The sequence below is a fragment of the Leptonychotes weddellii genome, chromosome 4 (assembly GCF_054177405.1).
Source record: "Leptonychotes weddellii isolate Sample4059 chromosome 4, ASM5417740v2, whole genome shotgun sequence".
NCBI lineage: Eukaryota > Metazoa > Chordata > Mammalia > Carnivora > Phocidae > Leptonychotes > Leptonychotes weddellii.
Window position 1 is genome coordinate 86,547,263 of NC_138372.1, and position 19,505 is coordinate 86,566,767.

The 19,505-nt window shown below is 41.0% G+C and overlaps 2 protein-coding genes across 4 annotated transcripts in view; one reads left to right on the forward strand and one right to left on the reverse strand.

Moving 5' to 3' along the window:
* Window positions 1–268: 268 nt before the first annotated feature.
* Window positions 269–19,505, forward strand: part of CTTNBP2NL (CTTNBP2 N-terminal like) — a 52,198-nt gene continuing 32,961 nt past the window's right edge. The window contains exons 1-5 of one of the 3 annotated variants that reach the window (XM_081815674.1): window positions 269–417; window positions 13,211–13,334; window positions 13,983–14,083; window positions 16,177–16,263; window positions 16,472–16,579. In XM_081815674.1, the coding sequence (XP_081671800.1) occupies window positions 16,246–16,263; window positions 16,472–16,579 (126 nt within the window). In that variant the 5' untranslated portion in view covers window positions 269–417; window positions 13,211–13,334; window positions 13,983–14,083; window positions 16,177–16,245. The remainder of the gene's footprint in view (window positions 418–13,210; window positions 13,335–13,982; window positions 14,084–16,176; window positions 16,264–16,471; window positions 16,580–19,505) is intronic. The other 2 variants (XM_081815675.1, XM_081815676.1) reach the window with 2 other exon arrangements.
* Window positions 7,107–19,505, reverse strand: part of ST7L (suppression of tumorigenicity 7 like) — a 164,053-nt gene continuing 151,654 nt past the window's right edge. The window contains exon 17 of the mRNA XM_081815678.1: window positions 7,107–7,343. The gene's annotated coding sequence lies outside the window, so the exon portion shown is untranslated. The remainder of the gene's footprint in view (window positions 7,344–19,505) is intronic.

Consider the following 19,505-nt stretch of genomic DNA (forward strand, 5'->3'; position numbering starts at 1 on the left):
CATTCCTAAGCTTCCCAGACCGGCAGGGTAAAGCACGAAACACTCGCCACCGTGCTGCCCAGAAGCCTCCCACACGGTGGAAAGTTGCAGAAGCGGAGCCGGGAGGGGCGCGAGCCCACCCCGGAGCCCAGGCCGGAGGAGGTCGCTTCCTCCAGGAAGTGACGCGAGCTCAATCCCAGCCTGGCTCTCCCCAAACAAAAGGGATCCTGGGGCCCCGGGAGGAGCCTAAATGACATTGGAGAAGCCCCTCCTCCAGCCGGCGCGGACTGGTGCCGGGGCTGAGGAAGCGAGGAGGCGATTGGCCCTGGTGAATGCCATTGCGCCCGCCTGGCGGTTGAGGGGCGGGGCCTCGGGGGGCTGTGGATGGGAGCGGGTGGCGGAGGCGGCGGGGTGCAGAGCCCGGAGCGCCGGGAAAAGGTAGGAGCCTTCTGGGCTGGGGCTTGGCGGTGGCTGGGGGGCCGGGTTCTCGAGAGAAAAGCAAGGGTAGGACCACCGGTGTCCTCCCACCACCGTCCCCACTGCCACTTGCGCCCATCCCCTGAGGGGGCGGGGCCGTCTCCTCCGCCTCAAGGTATTCCCCGAGCAGGCGGCTCCTCATCCTCCGAGGGTCCTCGCAACTACTTATTGTCCCCCGTCAATCCCAGCTCCGTAAAGGGGCTTCCCTCCTGACACCCCTCGTTCAAGGGCCCCGCTCGCCCAGCGCCTCAACCTTCGGGAGGGCGCACAGGTTCCCATTCTCTAGGCTGCCGCCCCCACCCCCATTTTGTACCCCCGGGAGGCCAGACACCCCTCCCTACACTTGTCCCTGCTCTCTAGAGTGGGACCAGAGCTAGCTTCACCCGTAAGATAAAAATCAGTGTTTTCCAAAAAAGATGGGTGAAGCAGAAATCAAGACCCGACCTAGACAGCCTGCTCCACAGAAGAAGCGGCCTTCCCCGACTTCAGTTCTTCCCATCCCCCACTCTCTGATACTCAGGCTTCCTCCAGAAGCCCCTCGGATCCTCTCTTCCCTTGGGCGGGGGAGGGGGGAGGTGGCGGGGGTCCAGAGCTCACCTGCTTCGGGACTGTTTTAGACTCTGGAGGAAGGAGAAATACAAACTCCCCACTCCCCCTTCACTCTTTGTACCTTCCCTCCAACCTCTGCTCCTTGTGGGAGAACCCAACTTCCAAGGGCTTTTTAGGTTTGAGTTGCGTTTCATTTTTGCTTTCTACCCTATTTCTGCCCTTGGGAACTTGATGAAAAAAAACCATCCTTTTATGTTTCACAGATAGGTGGGTGTGTTGGTTATCTGCAGAGTTGGCCTTACGTGGGTAGAATGCAGTGTATATTGTTTGTCAGTGAATAATAGCATGTTTTCAAATAAAACAGTGTAGATAAGTATATAAAGAGCATTAGATTAGGAATGAGTATCTCCCAGTTTAGGGTGGGCTGGTCCGTTGCTCAGGGAGACTGCAGTTAACCTTGAAGGTGTAGTTCTGTTGAAACAAAAGGCAGGAAGTGTTTGAAGAAAATTCAGGTTCAGCCATCTAGGTTTATCATTAATCTCATTCTGTGGCCTTTGGTTACTCTGTAGCCCCTTTTTTATGGTGGGTTTTTCCTTCCAGGGGAAATTGAAACACACATGATGTTGTTGGTTGGTTTTATAACGCCGATATTAACTACCAAAATTTAGGGGATGAAAAGTAAGAGCGAGTTTTAAATCTCAGAGATAAGGATAAATAAAAGCAAGGTCAACTCCAGCTATTCACAGACCTGTAACCACCAAGAAGTGTCTGTATTGTGCTCATAAAGGCTTTGTCAAGTTGACCTTCATTTCAGCAGGTACAAAATACTGATGATTTTGGCCTAATGTTAATGACATTGAATCCCCAGTAATCATCTGTTGGTAGCCCTTCCATGTATTAAAATTTGCCATATTTTTTAACATCATTTCTTTTGCTTTCAATCTGAAGTCCATCTTACTATTGTTATCTGTAGCCAAGCTAACAGCAATGAGATGCAAAGAGTTGAAATCATGGGGTGCCTGGGTGGCTCAGTCGTTAAGCGTCTGCCTTTGGCTCAGGTCATGATCCCAGGGTCCTGGAATGGAGCCCCGCATTGGGCTCCCTGCTCGGCAGGAAGCTTGCTTCTCCCTCTCCCACTCCCCCTGCTTGTGTTCCCTCTCTCTGTCAAATAAATAAATAAAATCTTTAAAAAAAAAAAAAAGTTGAAATCATGGTGGGCGGTTATAATGGCTTTTACCTTCCTGATTAGACTTTCTGAAGGTAGACTTCCAGAAGTTTATTATTTTTGAATAGTTAGCTTCGAAGTTTTCAGAGCCATTCTCAGTGCTCACAGATCTGTTCAGAGATTGTTTCCAGATCTCCAGTAAAAAAGCACAAAGAAAGAACCGTGTGGTAGGTCTCCCCAGCAAACACAAAACTTAACTGTGATAGGAGAGGGTAAGACGTGGGCCCCCGGCAATAGCAGCAGAAAAAACCTAAAAGCAGAACAGGAAATCCCAAAAAGATATATCTTATTACATGAGCAGAGAACAGAAAATAAACTGAGGTAAGAGACTAAGGAAACCAAAGCAGTGTTCATTGCCAGAGCCTTAATGAGCAGAGAGGAAAAAGCAAATCATGCTCTTTGATTATTTGGCACAATAAGCAAGACCTGTCTGATACACGTCTGGGTCTTGGAAATCTTTCCTCTGACTTTTTCGACAACTGTTTGGTCATATTAGATGAGGAAAAGCATTGTATGCAGAGGATTTTTATGTATATGTCTAATCTGTGTCACTCAATTATAAATTCATTGAGAGCAGGTAGTAGTAATTTTTTTTTAATCATTGTGCCTTTCCCAGTGCCTGGGACAAGGGTTTGTTAAACTCAGTTTGAAGCTGTCACCTTAGGGTAGACTAGAAAGATAAATTGTTGATAGGATATGGCACAACTTAATATAAACAGTCCATTTCTTTTTGCCTTGATTTAACTTTATTTTCCCTACCTGATGTCTTAGGAAACTCCCGTATCTTAAGTGACTCTAAAATACTGAATTTCCTGTAAGAAAATAGCTGATGTTTATATATATATATATATATATATATATAATTTTGTAATGAAATTTGAAGCCGACTTATTAATGTAATCATTGCTAGTCTTTTTAGGATTTTATTTTTCTGAGAATCTGACCTGAGTGGAAGGAGGTGAATTTAGGAGTGCACACTGGGAACTGATTGCTTATTTTTAAGAATGGTTTCCAAGTGTTTGATTTTGACAAGTTCCTGATCTACTTTGGGATTTTTTTAAGTGGATTTTTAGTCGATTTTGTGCTTTTCTGAACTAGCACTAAATACATGAACAGGGACACACATAGTATTGGGTCCCTGAATGGAATCGGGCGGACCGATTATGGTGGGCTCAGTGCACTCGGTCTATAATGGATTTGTGTCTTGGCAGAATCAGGTTTGCAATGCTACCAGTTAATTTGCAGAACAGGATTGGAATTCTTGGCTTTTCTGAGTGTAGGACAACCGTGTTTCGAGGGGTTGCCATTGAACTGGCATTTGGTGGCATGATATGAGAAGCAGAGATTTATTTCTAGAGGAAATCTGTCCCATCTGTGGTGGTTGACCCCAGGAATGGCTTGTCAGCCTGCTTCTGAAGGCCATTTTATTATTTCCTGCATGTTTCTGCTAAGAACTAAAAATCACATCTTCGAAGTTTCAGTTCAAAGCATTTCAGTGAGAAAACAGCTTATTTATTGTGAGGCTATAGAGCGCGGGAATTGACAGCAGAGACTCTAAAGGCAAACCTGGGTTCAAATCCCAGCTCTGCTGCTCTTTTACTGTGTGACCCAGGCAAGAGCAGTTTTCTATCTCACCATATCCCATTTTCCTCAGCGGTGACATAGAAGTAATTCTGAGAGTGGTTTTTTTTTTAAGGTTTACATGAACTAATGTATACATAAATCACAGAGCAAGATCCGTGGCATGTAGGAAGCACACAATATTGGTAGGTATTATTGCCGTCCTTATTAGCACTCGGCATGTGAGTTACAGAATTTAATATTAAATATTCTTTTACTCCTTTAGCATTTTAACAGAGGTGAAGAAACAGTGTATGATTTTTGTTATCATTTGATTGCTTTTAAATATTTCAATATATAGCTAAGATTCCTAAGTTGAGGAAACAAAGCTTATATCTGTCATGATCTCAGACATCTGATACAAGGATTTTTAGGAGAGTATGTGTGTCTGCCTCATAGAGTATGTGTTTTGTAATTTTGTCATGCAAATTATCTTTCTTGAATTTTTTGGCCGGAGAAAAAGAAAGGCAAGGGATTCAACCATCTGGTGTCTCCTCTGACTTGTCAGTTGCTACACTCCAAACTCTACCATCTTAAGTACCTCCATCCTCAGTGTCCTATAAATGGTTTTGTAGACACTGGGATGACAGTATAGGGTTGCACCGCAGCAGCCTAGATTTAAGGATTTTCAGTGGTAATTTTGATCAAAAGTGGTTTTTGCCTTTTGAAGACAACTCCCCCAACTGCCCCCAAAGTAAGGAGTGATGATGGGAACAGGTGAGAAGAAACAATAGACGGGAGTTAAGAGTGGAGGTGGGGGGCGTCAAGGACAGGGGTGTGTGTGTGTTGAGGAAAACAGGACTACAAGCAGGCATTGAAGTAAAGAATGCAGTAATATGGTTCTTCCCTGCCAAGTATTTCCAAATTCTGTATTTCAGGTCCAAAGCCAGAGTTTCTGATCTAAATGTATCCTCTGCTGCTAAATGAAGCCTTTCTGACTTGTGGAGCCACAAAGAACGTTATCCTTAATTGTTACTGAGTTCAGTAGAAACTAGAAAAGAAAATAGGAGAGCACAGGATGATGGGGTTTACAGACCAAAAAAACTTCTGACCTTGAGCCTTGAGAGCATCTGCTTGGGTCCTTTGTACACAGCTGCTAGGGAGGGTGAGGCTGAAGAGTGCTGTGGGTTTGCCATCCTAGACCGGGGAGAGCTGGGGAAGAAGTACAGCAGGGAGAAGCAAGCAGGGATGAATTATTTTAACAAGAGATAAGAACTGTAAGTTACAAAGGAGAAAAGAACAAAGGGTAAGTAACAAGTTACAGAAAAAAGAGAGAAGCACTAACTTTGCTTGGGGGGGGTGTGGGGGAAGGGGTGCCCCATCTCTCAGTTTCTGCTAACCAGTCCTTTCTGTTGCAGCAGGTGGTGTGGTACAGGAGTAAGGACAGAACCAATCTGATTCTTAAGTGATTTAATAGTGGAGGGTACAAAAATGATCAGGTCTAGTCCCATGTATCAGCTCCTTCCCATTGCCTCTTGTTCTTAAATTGGAGGCACAGAAGAAATTTTCTTAAGGGGCTCTACCCTTGAAGACTTCTCCACTTCTAAACCTGTAGCCTTCCCCACACTGACCGACTCTTAACACATTCGTTCCTCTTGGGAGTCTGATGACTTCTCATTCAGCATGTCTCATATGAGTGACCATTTTCCCCTTAAAACCAGTTCCTTTTCTAACATCCCTGTTTCTGTTAATGGCGTCATCATTCTAGTCAGTCAGTCTAAAAGTTCAGCCCATCTGGGACTATTTCCCCTCCTGCCTTGTGGAACAGAACCAGTACCAAGTTACTGTAACTTCTGCACGAAATATCCTGCATCCGTCATTTCTTTTCCATCCTGACTGCTGCCATCCTAGGTCACACATTTTCACCTCATGCCTACGCTGTTGAAGTTTTCTCCTAAGTACTTTTTCTGCTTCCAATTTCCCATCAGTCAAAGCAGCTCTTTCCTTTCCTAAAACTATGCTTTTGTTCTGAAATTCACCTGGTTAAAAATGTTTAGTGGCTTCTCATTTCCTAAAGGATAAAGCCCAGTCTTGTTGGCCATAATTCAAGGTTTTATACTGTACATTTCTTTCCAACCAGCATTTTTTAGATACCCCCTTTGAACCACACTGCTAGGTGCTAAGTTTAATCAAGTTGAGTTTGTATAGGAGAGCAAAGTCTTAGAAGACAGATATGTAAACAGAAGAACTGCTACAACAGAAGGTGATAACTAGTCCTGGGTTATGAATATAGATACATATCCACTATGCATTTATCATAATGTAAAAAATAGCCATGCTATGTTTAGAAAATCCATTTCTCAGGCATTAAGTTAAAATTGTGATTTGATTAAAAGCTGTAAAAATTCGTGGAAGCGAAGGCATGCTTTCCACCTGTGTCCTAAATCACAAAAATCTAGTGTAGGCAGAAGGATGTCCTTTTCTTAACCCAAGTATGGAGATAACCATTGGCCTGAATAAACGCTGTGTGTGTCCCTGAGACGACTTTCCCAGAAACTGGCCAGGCAGGCCATCTCCTTTCTGGAGCAGATCAACCCGTCAAGTCAGAAGGAGTAAACTTGTATTGATTTCTAAATTAGACACATGAATGGTAGAAACTGGCAGCTCATCACCAGAAAAGGGAAACTTTATTATCCTTGCTGATGAAACCATATATGTGCTCCAGGGATGAGAACTGACCAGTCACTCATTTTAACTGGTCGATATCCTGTTAGAGTAGGTGGTGTGAGCCCATTTTATAGATGGAGAACTGAAAACTGAGAGGTTAAGTGGATCAAGGAATGATGAAGTAGCAGAGCCAGGATGCAAACCTAGGCCTGTCCTGCTCCAAAGCCCACGCAGCTTTTCACTGCAACATACCACCTCTCGGGAGAATTACTGTCCCCAAAGAACCTTGGAGCAAAAACAGTTACTAGGTCCGTCGTTGGTGATTTCCAGCTGATAGCAGATTGTTAAACTTTTTTTTTTTTTTAAATCCGTGATCTGATTTAGAAGACAAAATTTAAGGGGCGCCTGGGTGGCTCAGTCAGTTAAGCGTCCGACTCTTGATTTCGGCTCAAGTCATGGTCTCAGGGTCCGGAGATCTAGCCCCGAGTTGGGCCCTGCATTGATTCTCTCTCTCCCTCTCCCTGCCCACCGCCCCCTCCGGCTTCCCCTTCCCCCCCACCCCACTTGTTTGTAGGCATGCACTCTCTCTCAAAAAAAAAGATTTTTTTTTTCATTTAAAAAGAAAGGAAGATAGAATTTAAAAGGTAAAATACCACTATCAGTTATAATATTTATTGTGGAATTTTTGCAGTTCTGGGAGAGTCAGGTTATGGGCATAGCTACAACACAGATACCTTGACTGTTTTATGGCTCATCCTTGTACTGTATGTTCTGTTTCTTACCAGTTTGGAATCCTGATGGAGTCAATGACTTCCTTCTACATTGACATTTGAAGGGTTTTTGTATTTCAGGCTGCTCCTAGAATTGTGGCGCATGAATCATTTCACTGGAAAGAAAATCAATCTATATGTTATTTTTATTTCGTTGCAGTATTTTACAACTCATGGTGGCATTATTTTAGAAAAACAAAAGTTTGGGGAATGATAGACACATAGATGATACATATATGTCAGTGAAATCTTGTTATAATTTCATTTAAACTAAATAAAGTCAACTGACAAATATACTCGGTTCATACTTTGATATTTTTCTAATGTTAAAAGACATTTTTTAATGAAAAATATTAACATAAAATCTATTATTCATTTTCATTAACATACATTCCAGTAGCTTAACTAATGTAGTTCTTCTGGTTTGGTCTTGTCTTAGATGAGAATACTTGAAAGGGTGTAAACAGATATCCAGGTAGACAGACCTGTTTTTAATAGCGTTGTGTTAAATGTCCTCATTTTGGGAGAGAGATGTTTAAATATTTGTTTATGGGCATGAGGCCACTTCCTTCTTTTCCTCAATACACATACAAATCTTATTGGCAACAATGAAAGAGACAGAAGTATACACATATACCCTTAGTGAGAGAAAGAGATGGATATTCACACACAGGAAGGGATACACCAGAGATGCATGAGTCTTAAAACAGAGCTAAACAAGGGGCGCCTGGGTGGCTCAGTCGTTAAGCGTCTGCCTTCAGCTCAGGTCATGATCCCAGGGTCCTGGGATCAAGCCCCGCATCGGGCTCCCTGCGCAGTGGGAAGCCTGCTTCTCCCTCTCCCACTCCCCCTGCTTGTGTTCGCTCTCTCACTGTCTCTCTCACTCTGTCAAATAAATAAATAAAATCTTAAAAAAAAAAAAAACAGAGCTAAACAAAACAAAAATCTGATATCCATCATGGTGTCCCAGAAAGTGGATTAGACTGGATCTTCAAAAGATCCCTAAGTGTTAGGCTTTGTTTTACTATTTAACTGTAATCTTCAGGAATTCACTGAACAATCCTGGCCTCAGTTTTCATCTGTAAAATGAAGAGTGCTGAATTAGATTATTTCTGAGGTCCCTTCCAGATTTGTGGATCACGTTTTAGCTGAGGTTTTTCTACCACGCAACTCCTAAAGCTGGTAAAATGAGAAGATCAGATGTGAATAGTAGTTACGAGGTAGCAGGAGCTGTTAAGGAAGCTGCTGGAATCAAATTACTTAGGTTCCTGGGACACCTGGGTGGCTCAGTCGGTTAAGTGGCTGCCTTCGGCACAGGTCGTGATCCCAGGGTCCTGGGATGGAGCCCCACGTCAGGCTCCCAGCTCAGCGGGGAACCTGCTTCTCCCTCTGCCTGCCGCTCGCTCTGCTTGTGCTCTCTCTCTTTCTCTGACAAATAAATAAAATCTTTTTAAAAAATTACATAGGTTCAAATCCCACTTCTGGTGCATACTGGATTGGAGACTTTGAGCAAGTTATTTAGCCTCTGTGCCTCACTTTTTCAGTCTGTAAGATGGGGATGTGATGGTGGTTATAACATCTGTCATCTAAGGTTGTTCTGGGGGTTGAATGAATTCATGGCAAGTACTTGGAACACTGCCTGGAACACATTAATGTTTATCTTTTTTGTTTTGTTTTTATTTAGCTCAGTAAATGTTTATCTTTTTTGTTATTACTATTCCTACTTGAATTCTTCTTGGAAAACTCTGCTATAAAACTCTGAGGTGGTGGTGATTAACATTGATAGGCTCAATTATATCGTTATTCATTTCTGTACTAAGCATAAATCCAGAAAATCTGGCATCCTAGAATCTGCTGTGAAAAGAGTATGTTTGAATAGAGTACTGAAAGTATTTTTAATGTCAACCTTAATTAGCTTCATTACAGAACTGGTTTCTTGAGGCCTACTTCAAAGTCTATATTGACTATTGGATATACAAGCATCTCGATCCCTTAGCACTGTTGCAATTTCTTTCTAAGTGCATTATTCGTATTACATTTCAGGATCCTGAAATTTATAATTTCCGAAACTGTTTTGAAACCATTCTGTTTTATATAATACTATATTGTGTGGCTCGAAAAAACAAACTGATAGCAATAAGACAAAGCAAGGCATTCTGAGAAATGTTACAGCACTCTCCTGGTAAGGGGAAGGCTTAGATCTAGTTGCTCTAAGAGACTTTAAAGTAATAAATGGTTAACATGTTGTATTAGTTTGCTAGGGCTGCCATAACAAGGTACCATAGACCAGGTGGCTTAAACAACAGAAATTTATTTTCTCGCAATCCTGGAGGCTAGAAATTGGAAATCAGCGTGTCAGCAGGATTGGTTCTTCTGAGGCCTCTCTCTTTGGCTGTAGTGACCATCTTTCCCCTATGTCTTCACATGGTCCTTCCCTGTCACATGTTTGTGTCCAAGTTTCCCCCTCTTACAAGGATACCAGCCATATTAGATTAGCCCCCCCCCCGCAATAACTGCATTTTAACTTAATTCCCTCTTTAAAGACCGTGTCTCCAAATGTATTACATTCTGAGGTGCTGGGGATCAAGACTTCAATATATGAATGGGGGCAGGCACCCAATTTAGCCCAAACACTTTTTTTTTTCCTGAGAGAGAGAAAGAGAGAGCAGGGGGTGGGGGCAGAGGGAGAGGGAGAATCTTAAGCAGGCTCTACACTCAGTGTGGAGCCCAATGCTGGGCTCAGTTGCACGACCCTGAGATCATGACCTGCTCCGAAATCAAGAGTCAGAGCTTAACTGACTGAGCCACCCAGGCGTGCCCTAGCCCAAGGATCCAAATAGTCCAGTAATATCTTTTATCTTCAACTGAAAGATTGATTTGACATTTGTAGTAAAGCTTATATTGCTTAGTATTGTAGAATTCAGTAAAATATTTGTTTTTATATCTTGGTTTTAGAACCTTTGGAAATAATAATAGCAAAAACAGCTCTCTTTAGTAAATGTACAAAAGATTGCTTTCTTGGTCAGAAAATTATTTTCTGATAGTATTTTGACATGTTTTTCTTCCCTAGCCTAATTCTAAAATGCCAAAAGTGGAATGAGAAGTACAATTTGGAATGTTGTCATTCTCTTACCCCTAAATGCATAAATAACCCTTCTGAAAAACTAGAAAGTGCCACAGGGTGGGGAAACTTAAATCTTTTTGAGATAGTCAAGGTATGTCAACGCCTTCCACCCCCAGATAGTAGGTTGCTTTGGATACATTTTTAAAAATAGCAGTGCATTTTTGTCCGTATTTAGATTTAGTATTTATAAATGTGACATGTTTATTTTTTAAGTTTCATATATTCTGGATTTTTAAGGAAGTACATTATCTAGTAGAAAGCTGTCAAAACGCCCACTTTGTATGTCAGTGTTGACTCTGATTCTTAAGAATTAATTGGCCTCCTATATGTTGGCTTAGCTGATACTTATGTGAAAATCCTTACATAATTGGAGCAAATTTGCTTTCTATCTTATTGCTAATACTAAAACTTACTAAATGGCCTGAATCCCAGTCAATTGCAGCCCAAGTATAAGTTTTTTAAATTTGATGTCTCAGTATATATTAAAGAAGTGATTTTTATGCAGTTTGCAAGCGTGATTTTCTGGGCAAAACAACTGATTTGTTTTTTATACTAGCCAAGTTGACTTAAAAAAAAAAAAAAACAGATCTTGTAGATTTTTTAAAGTGTTTCTATGTCCAAATTATCTAAGACTCATCCAAAAATGTGCTTTCCCTCTTTCATGCCCCATACTATCCACCATTTAGAAATCAAGCCTACAGTTCCACATAAAGACATACACACACCAGATACTAGATAGACAAACATCGTACTTGTACTCCACCCTGCCCTGCCCTCCTGTTTACATAGCTATAGAAACTGTTTGGGGTGTTTCTTTTTCTGCCAGCCAGTCTCTCTGTGGTAAAAAAGGCAACAACGCCTGCTATCCTGTAGAATTAATTCAGAGTTCCAGAGCAAAAGCTGGGACTTCCTCAAGAACAAAAAGGAGCAACCAGAACCAGAACGAATGGAGCTTGGGTATTATCCAGAGAAGGGAAAAGGTCAGAATAAAATGAACAGAACCCAAACCACAGCAACATACCTCCATGGCAAAATCAGCACTGCCATTTAGGAGGCTCAGGGAGGAGTGAGGGTGCCCTTCTTGATAGCCTCAGCGCTTGTGACTGTTGGCACCTAAAAGTTTGTATAGAAGACTCACACACTCCTGACTGTTGGCCCCAACTTGATGGAAAGTAGCATGTGAATAGACCAAATGGCGCGCTGGGCAAACTGATGTTTAAAATCATTTATTGATAACCTAAAAATAAGTTTCTTACATATCCCATAAATAGGCTTATTTTTTCCAGGGTTTTTTTTTTTTTTTTTTTTTTAAAGATTTTTATTTATTTGACAGAGACAGATACAGCGAGAGAGGGAACACAAGGAGGGGGAGTGGAGAGGGAGAAGCAGGCCTCCTGCCGAGCAGGGAGCCCGATGCGGGGCTCGATCCCAGGACCCTGGGATCATGACCTGAGCCGAAGGCAGACGCTTAACGACTGAGCCACCCAGGCGCCCCTCCAGGGTTTTAAAATATGTATAATTTATCTCTTTTCTTATATATATTTATTTTTTAATTGAGAAAACTATAAAGCTTAATATAGCTACAGTTAGCTATACCACAGTGTATGATAATGTATCCAGACAACTTGTCTACGAGTGGTTTTTATTTCAAATTTATAGACTGTGGCATGCCTTGAACAGACATATCTGCCTCTAAACTCTAAGGAAAGTTGCGTCTTGGAGACATTCAAATGGAAGGAATGAGCTGAGCATCTGGTTGAAATGATCTTGTCTTTCAGAGTTACTTAATGGATGATGACAGTGACAAGTAACAGCTCATTTAGAAAGCAAGTAGAGAATGAGTCTGTAGACTACGATACGGCATGCCAAAAATCTGGCAATCATATTTCTGACAATTAATATGGAATTAGCAACAGCCTTTTTCCGAGTATCTTGGGCCACATCATTTATATATTAGGCAAAAATGGGAGTCAAGTTTAAGAGTTGTTGCCTTAAAGTACAAGACAAAAGTTATGTTTCCTCACATAAAATTTAAAGCCTATCATCTTTTTAAAAGTTTTCTGGGTCTTAAGGGCTCCTGGGTGGCTCAGTCGTTAAGCGTCTGCCTTCGGCCCAGGTCGTGATCCCAGGGTCCTGGGATCGAGCCCCACATCAGGCTCCCTGCTCAGCGGGAGGCCTGCTTCTCCCTCTCCCACTCCCCCTGCTTGTGTTCCCTCTCTCGCTGTCTCTCTCTGTCAAATAAATAAAATCTTAAAAAAAAAAGTTTGCTGGGTCTGATATACTATTAGGAAAACATAAACACAGAATTTGCATATAATTCAACACTTAATATTTGGGAAAAGGTAGGAGCTGGGATGAGTAATTAGCCTTACAGACAAAGTCCAGATGGTTGATTTGTTTGTTCATTAACTGGCAGGAGGTGAGGGGGTAAGCGCGTACCTTACAAAATTTAGCAGTTTGAAAAGTTCGTTTGTAATTATGTTATTTTCCCATCTGAGTGTATTGTGCATCAGTCATGGTGATCTAAGCAAATAGGCTTTTGTCAATTCAGGGAGACAGTCATTTCTCTTCCAGGACTCTCATAAGTTAGTCCTTGAAATGGCAGTGGACATCTTAAAGTAAAAATGATTTTGAAAGCCCTCACCTTCCCTAACTGTAATTGCAAAAGGGAAGTCATATGCATGGTAGTTTTGCTATATTACTCAGCTTCGACTTGAAGAAGTAGCTGTTTTCTTTCTTGTCTGTGTCAACCCACACCTGTCAGGCCTTATCAGCTGTAATGACAGTTGACATTCATGGGATTTATCAAATCGTTTATAGTATGGTCACATAGACAATAAATTTCTTATTATTTTGCAGCATCGGACACTTTTCCACCATGCTGATGGCATTTTAAATATATTTGTCAATTTTCCCAAATTTTAACTGAAGAAGACCTTAAGAATTTATACTCGAGGACGAAAGTGTGACTGCCAATTATCAGGTCAGTATCACCCCCACCCCCACCGCTACCCCCACTCCCAGGAATATTGCTATCACCTAAAACATAATGCGGTTTTACGGCCTTTCATTTATATTAAATTTATTGCAATGTCTTGTGTATTGAGATTGGATTCAAATATAAAGAACAGCAAAGAACTGCTGAATTTTAGTATTTCTAAAGAAAGTTTATGGGAATATGTGAAAACAGACATATTGGTTTTTCAGTTACACAGCTGTGACCCTTTTTTTCCTCCTGTGTCATATTTGTATTGTATTCACTTCATGTAGACACTCAGCTGGACAAGTGGGTACATATTAGCAGAGTGTTCCAGATATTAAAATTTGTGTGCAGAAGCGATCTACAAATGTAGATCACAAGACTATAGTGCTTTATGCCATTGACATAGAATGGAATTTTTTTTTTTTTTTTTTTTTAAAGATTTTATTTATTTATTTGAGACAGAGAGAATGAGAGAGAGCGAGCACATGAGAGGGGGGAGGGTCAGAGGGAGAAGCAGGCTTCCTGCCGAGCAGGGAGCCCGATGCGGGACTCGATCCAGGGACTCCAGGATCATGACCTGAGCCGAAGGCAGTTGCTTAACCAACTGAGCCACCCAGGCGCCCTAGAATGGAATTTTTTCTTGCCTAGGCTGGACTCCTTTATAATTAAAGTGACTCTGAAGATTGTTTCAATTTTTCTCTTTTATGAGGATGTGTATTTATCACAACAGATCCAAGACTTTGATTTAGGTACAGTCTGTTTTTAGTTTGTTGTATATTCACTTTATTCTTATTTCATTGGATTCTCTAACAATTAATTCTTGATTTTTACCCATGAAAGCTTAGAATGGAAAAAAGAAAGACTTTGGAGATTATCTAGTCTGTCTGATTTTACCTGTGAGGAAACTCAGTGCCGGAGCAACTGGGTAACTTTTTTCCCCAAGGCCATAGAGCTGCTTAGTGGCGGACCTCGGATTTAAATTCTGCACTCCTCACTCCCAGTCTGTTATGCTTTCCTCACATGCCACTGCTTCCTTCAGCCCCAGTTTTAGATCTCTAAATAAGAGTATTGAAAGACTACAAAGATACTGAAAGAAAAAAAGAAGAATACGTGTGAACACTACCATTATCACTTTGGTGCTTCTGCATCCAGTTCATTTACTCAGTGTAGTTGGTATTTGCAGAGTACCTTTACAACTGCCCATTATTCTGCTTAACATCATGGGAGGGAAGGGGATGGGCATAAAATGATAGGATTTTTCCTCTGCTTTTTAATTTCTGCGAGATTAAACCATGAAACCATCAGGAAGAAGGGGAAGGGTTTCATCTAAGAAACCAGTGTGACTCAACTGGTGGCTTAAATTCCTCACCATTCTTCACTCCAGGATGCTATCACCCCTCTTCATTTATGTTTCCCAACCACAAAAGGGCAGCTTGAAGGTATTTCTGAGGTCAGATCTTGGCTGCCCCCAATTCTGATAATGCCTTTCTTAGAATTCTTGTGGAAAGTGAGAGAGGATAGTAGTTATTAATAGTTAAACCATTGTTTAGCTTGTATCAGGAATTTGGCAAGATGTTTTACATTTATTAATCCAATCTTCACAAAAACCCTATGAGTTAGATATCATCATCCCCCTTTCACAGATAAGAAAACAGAGAATCAGAAAACTTGCCCCGAATCATGCAACTAAGATGATGCAGACCTGGCATCTATCTGACTGCAAAGCCACACGCTCTTTCCAACATACCATCTTAAATTAAGTGTGTGGCTTTCTTAGGTTTGTGGGCTTTTGTTTTTGTTTTTTTTTTTTAGTTATTTTTAAAATACCTGTTGTGAGAGGTCTTCTGTAATCCAGAAGTGAGGATCACTTACCAGCTGCTGAAACTCGGTAGCTAGAAAGTTAGCAGTTAGAGCTGAAGTTAGATGGAACATATTTTACCATATGGCAAAAGATTCTTACAGCATGTCTTGGAACACAATCTAACAACAGTGAAGTACGCCTTTTCTACATGCTCTCCCTCACTGAGAGGCAGTAGCTCTGGAAGGAATCAATGACTCTTTTGTGTGCCTCCTAAAATTTAATGTGCTCATAAGAGTTGGGAATTACTGGAGGGTGTGTGAACTCGTCATGTTGTAATTCACTTTAAAGGAAACTGTATGAGAGTGACAATTTGGAAGTTAAAAGGGGGAGAAGGAAAGTAGTATTTGCTCAGTCTCGGAAGTTATAAAATGTATCTTACTATACCCCTGGTCAGAGGACCCTTGGAAAATTGTGTAGCAGTCTAACTTCTGTCTCTGTGTGGATTTTGAGAAATTAATCTTGTGGAAAGGACTGAGTTTGTGCTATGCAGTTTGCCATTTAACATATTTCAAAAGATGTACGACTTCTCAGAAACGTGAACTTGCTGAGTCAGATAAATTCAGTGTGTAGTAATCTGTCCAATTAAGATTTTTACTAAGGACAGTATATTTTAAGAAATTATTTAAAAGTATATTTGTATGATGGTTGCATTGAAGTCTTATTTTACTATATGACATATAAATACCGTGATAGGTGTTTTTCCTTTTTAACTGTTTCACAGAGAACACCTATCACATGAAAGTAGATAGTTTAAAAGAAAAATGTCTCCCATACTGCCACCGGACATTGTCTTTGCCCAAATTTCGTTTCAGCCAACTTTGGAGGGATGCCAGAATGTTTTATATACACTTTAGGAATTTGGTTCTCTAAAACTAGGAAATCTTTTCATGATCTCACGATTTTCTGGTGAAATAGTATTCATGGTAACACAATTTTACCTGCGCTTCTAGTGAACTAAACTCATGACTAATTCTTTCTGAGACCTCCCAGGATGTTCGTAAATATGCCTGAAGGAAAAAAATGATGGAAAATTGATCTTTGTGAGTAGTGATGAAATCCATAATTAAGGTGAATTTTATTTTCTCTTACTGCTCAGTTTATGATTAACACCAGAAAGCTCTTCTTTTTTCTACTTAATTGTACAGTTTGCCATCTTAAAGCATTTTTTTACTGTAATCGTTGCTCTTTTCTTGTCTGACTCAATTTATTTTTTTCTTTAGTAATATCAGACTCACTCTGTCTTCTGGAGATTGTCTGATCGTTGTCTTTGTTTTAGGCTTTCAGGATGAATCTGGAAAAACTCAGCAAGCCTGAACTCCTAACACTATTCAGTATTCTTGAAGGAGAGCTTGAAGCAAGGGACCTCGTGATAGAGGCTTTAAAGGTGTGTTAAAGAAAAAAAGAGGTCATCGTATGTTTTGAAAGTCATTTCATTGGTTGTAATTTCTTTAACCTGGATGTTTCTGTAGCTCCTGTTGAAGTTCAAGGCCTGGGTATACATATTGATACTTGCTCTGGCAGCTACCTGTGTGGTATGCGTTTAGGGATGTTGGTAAAGCCTTTCTGACCCCAAAATAGTTCCTTAAGTCTCTCTACCTCATGTCCGGATCTTGAACTTCGTTCTTTAGCTTAGAGGCCTTAACCATTTTTGAATGCCAACTGCTTCAGAACCTAATGAGACTTACTTCCTAAAAAATGTATATACATCCGTATGCCAAAATTCAGGATATAATATCTGGGAGATCAAGGACTCCATGAAGACCATCTCTGGATTCCCTAGACCCCAGATAAAAAATTCTTACCTTTTTTTTTTTTTTTTTTTAAGATTTATTTATTTGACAGAGAGAGACACAGCGAGAGAAGGAACACAAGAGGGGGAGTGGGAGAGGGAGAAGCAGGCTTCCCGCCAAGCAGGGAACCCAATGCGGGACTCGATCCCAGGACCCCGGGATCATGACCTGAGCCGAAGGCAGACGCTTAACGACTGAACCACCCAGGCACCCCAAGAATTCTTGATTTAGTATTTGGTATCTGTTAAGACACAAGGGGTGGGGGAGGCGGGTCTGTGATATGCTTTTCACTCAGTTTTTCCATGAGCCTAAAACTGCTCTAAAAAGGGTGCCTGGGTGGCTCAGTCAGTCAAGCGTCCAGCTCTGGATCTCAACTCAGGTGTTGATCTCAGGGTCGTGAGTTCAAGCCCCACACTGGGCTTCACACTGGGCGTGGAACCTACTTAAAAATAATAAGTAAAAATAAAACAAAAAATAAAACTGCTCTAAAAAAATAAAGTCTAATTTAAAAAATACAAGGGGGTATACCTCCTTTCAAGTTTCATGAATCCTGTACACCGTTGTAAGGATGTTTCCCAATTTGTCTTGAGATCAGATTTGGAGAGGCAAAGAAAAGACAGTAAGGGGATCTGTGAGCAGCAGGAGGATGAGAAGGAGGAGAAATGGTCAAAGAAAAGAGACTTGAGCATGCTGGAGAGAGCATAGTCCCTGCAAAGCTCACCAAGTCTAAGGATCTAAGAAGATGTTTATAGTTTCAAATTTTAGTTAGAGATTATATCAGTGTACATCTTAAAGCTCATTGGTAAAAGGTTTATGAAGTACTGTGGGTGTTTTTTGTTTTCAAAATTATCCTCTTTATTAAATATTGCATTAATATTTATTTCATGTGTGTTCATATGAAGCTCCATTGTTGAAGATTTTTTTAGAGCAACAAAGATAATTTTCTAGATAATTTTCAAGGAGGCTTAGAGAATCAGTGATTTCCTAAGTAGCCAACAACAACCACTCAATAGAGTTCATACAAAAAGCCTTTTTCCCTTCCTGCACTGATATAGAGTAAATGTGTTGTTCATTTAGTCATATCTGGGTAGTCTTTTCTTGGGTTACTCCAAAATTATATTTGTGATAAAAATAAAATCTAAACCTATTATTTCTATATGCTCTTACACTTAATTTGTTTTTCAAGAATGACTGAAAAAGACTGACATTTCTGTCTAATAAATATGCCTCAGGGTAGTTTATCACTGAAAACTTTTGGGTTTTTTTGTTTTGTTTTGTTTCCCCTGGTAGCTTTGTCATATGTGATAAGTAATTTCCAGTGGTTTCATTCTCCAGAGTGCATGAGGCAATTCCCTTCTGATATGTGGGGGTGGGGGTGGGGACGGAGTCTGTCTTCTTTTCTTCCTTTCCCTGCTTGCTTCAGTCTTGGCTTTGCATGGCTCCCTGCGGATCACATGTTTATGGCTTTGACACATGCCTAGTCACATACGTTAAAGTTTATTGCCTGAGTCTTTGCCTCCCATACCACTAATTAGAACTGTATGACTTTGGTCACGTCATTCAATCTGTCTGGAGCACAGCTTCCTTCTCTGTAATAAGAATAAATGATTAATAACTAGCATTTGTGTGTAACACTACAATTTGCCAGGCATTGCAGATACTGCAACAGTGTAGGAGTCATTTTTTCCCCTTTATGTAGATTCTTTCAGTGCATACCATGTTCCCCATATCCAAGGAACAGTCAGTGGTTGCTAATGTTATGAATGGATGACTCTAGTGTGCCCTCAGAGGTGCCCAGTTTTTTAATGACTCTCCTGCCAACATACATAGCATATAAATGTTCACTCTGGCTGGTGACTCATTTCTGCCACTTCCACAGGCCTTCCTTCCCCTTTTGTCACTATTGGTGAATTTTCTTCCTTTCCCTGTACATCCTTGGAAACTATTCTATTTCTTATAACCCCCTCCATTGTTACCAGTAGTCCTAACCTGATTAAACCCAGGGCACCCTCCCATTTCTTATCCCATATTTGTCTGCTCAATGAAGAGAAGAGGAAAAAGGATTGGGGGAAGTTTGAGCTTGTTCGTAATCTTCACTTCTATTGCCTGATGTTTTCTCACTTCTTTGTCTTGGTTCTCATCTGAGATCCTGGCTCTCCGGTCCGTAGGCATTATCAGCTTAGAACCCAAAGAGTTCACCACTTAGGCTGCACTGGGAAGTACTTGGCTCATGGCGATGACTCCTTGTAAAACCCAGAAAGCATTTTCCAGGAGCAGTATTATTACAAATAGCCATCAGATTTTAGGAAACTACAGTAATTTGGCAACATTTGTTAGAGACTCAGCTGAGGATCTACCCCTACTGGCACTGGGACTCCGGGAGCTGGTTCCCCATAAATATTACAGTTGACTTTTACAAAAACTTGTGTGCCTCAGCCCCTTCACAATTGAGGTAGGGTGGTGGGGGGATGGCTGTCTCTAATGAAAAAACCAGGCTGACCTTATTTCCTCTTTGCTTTT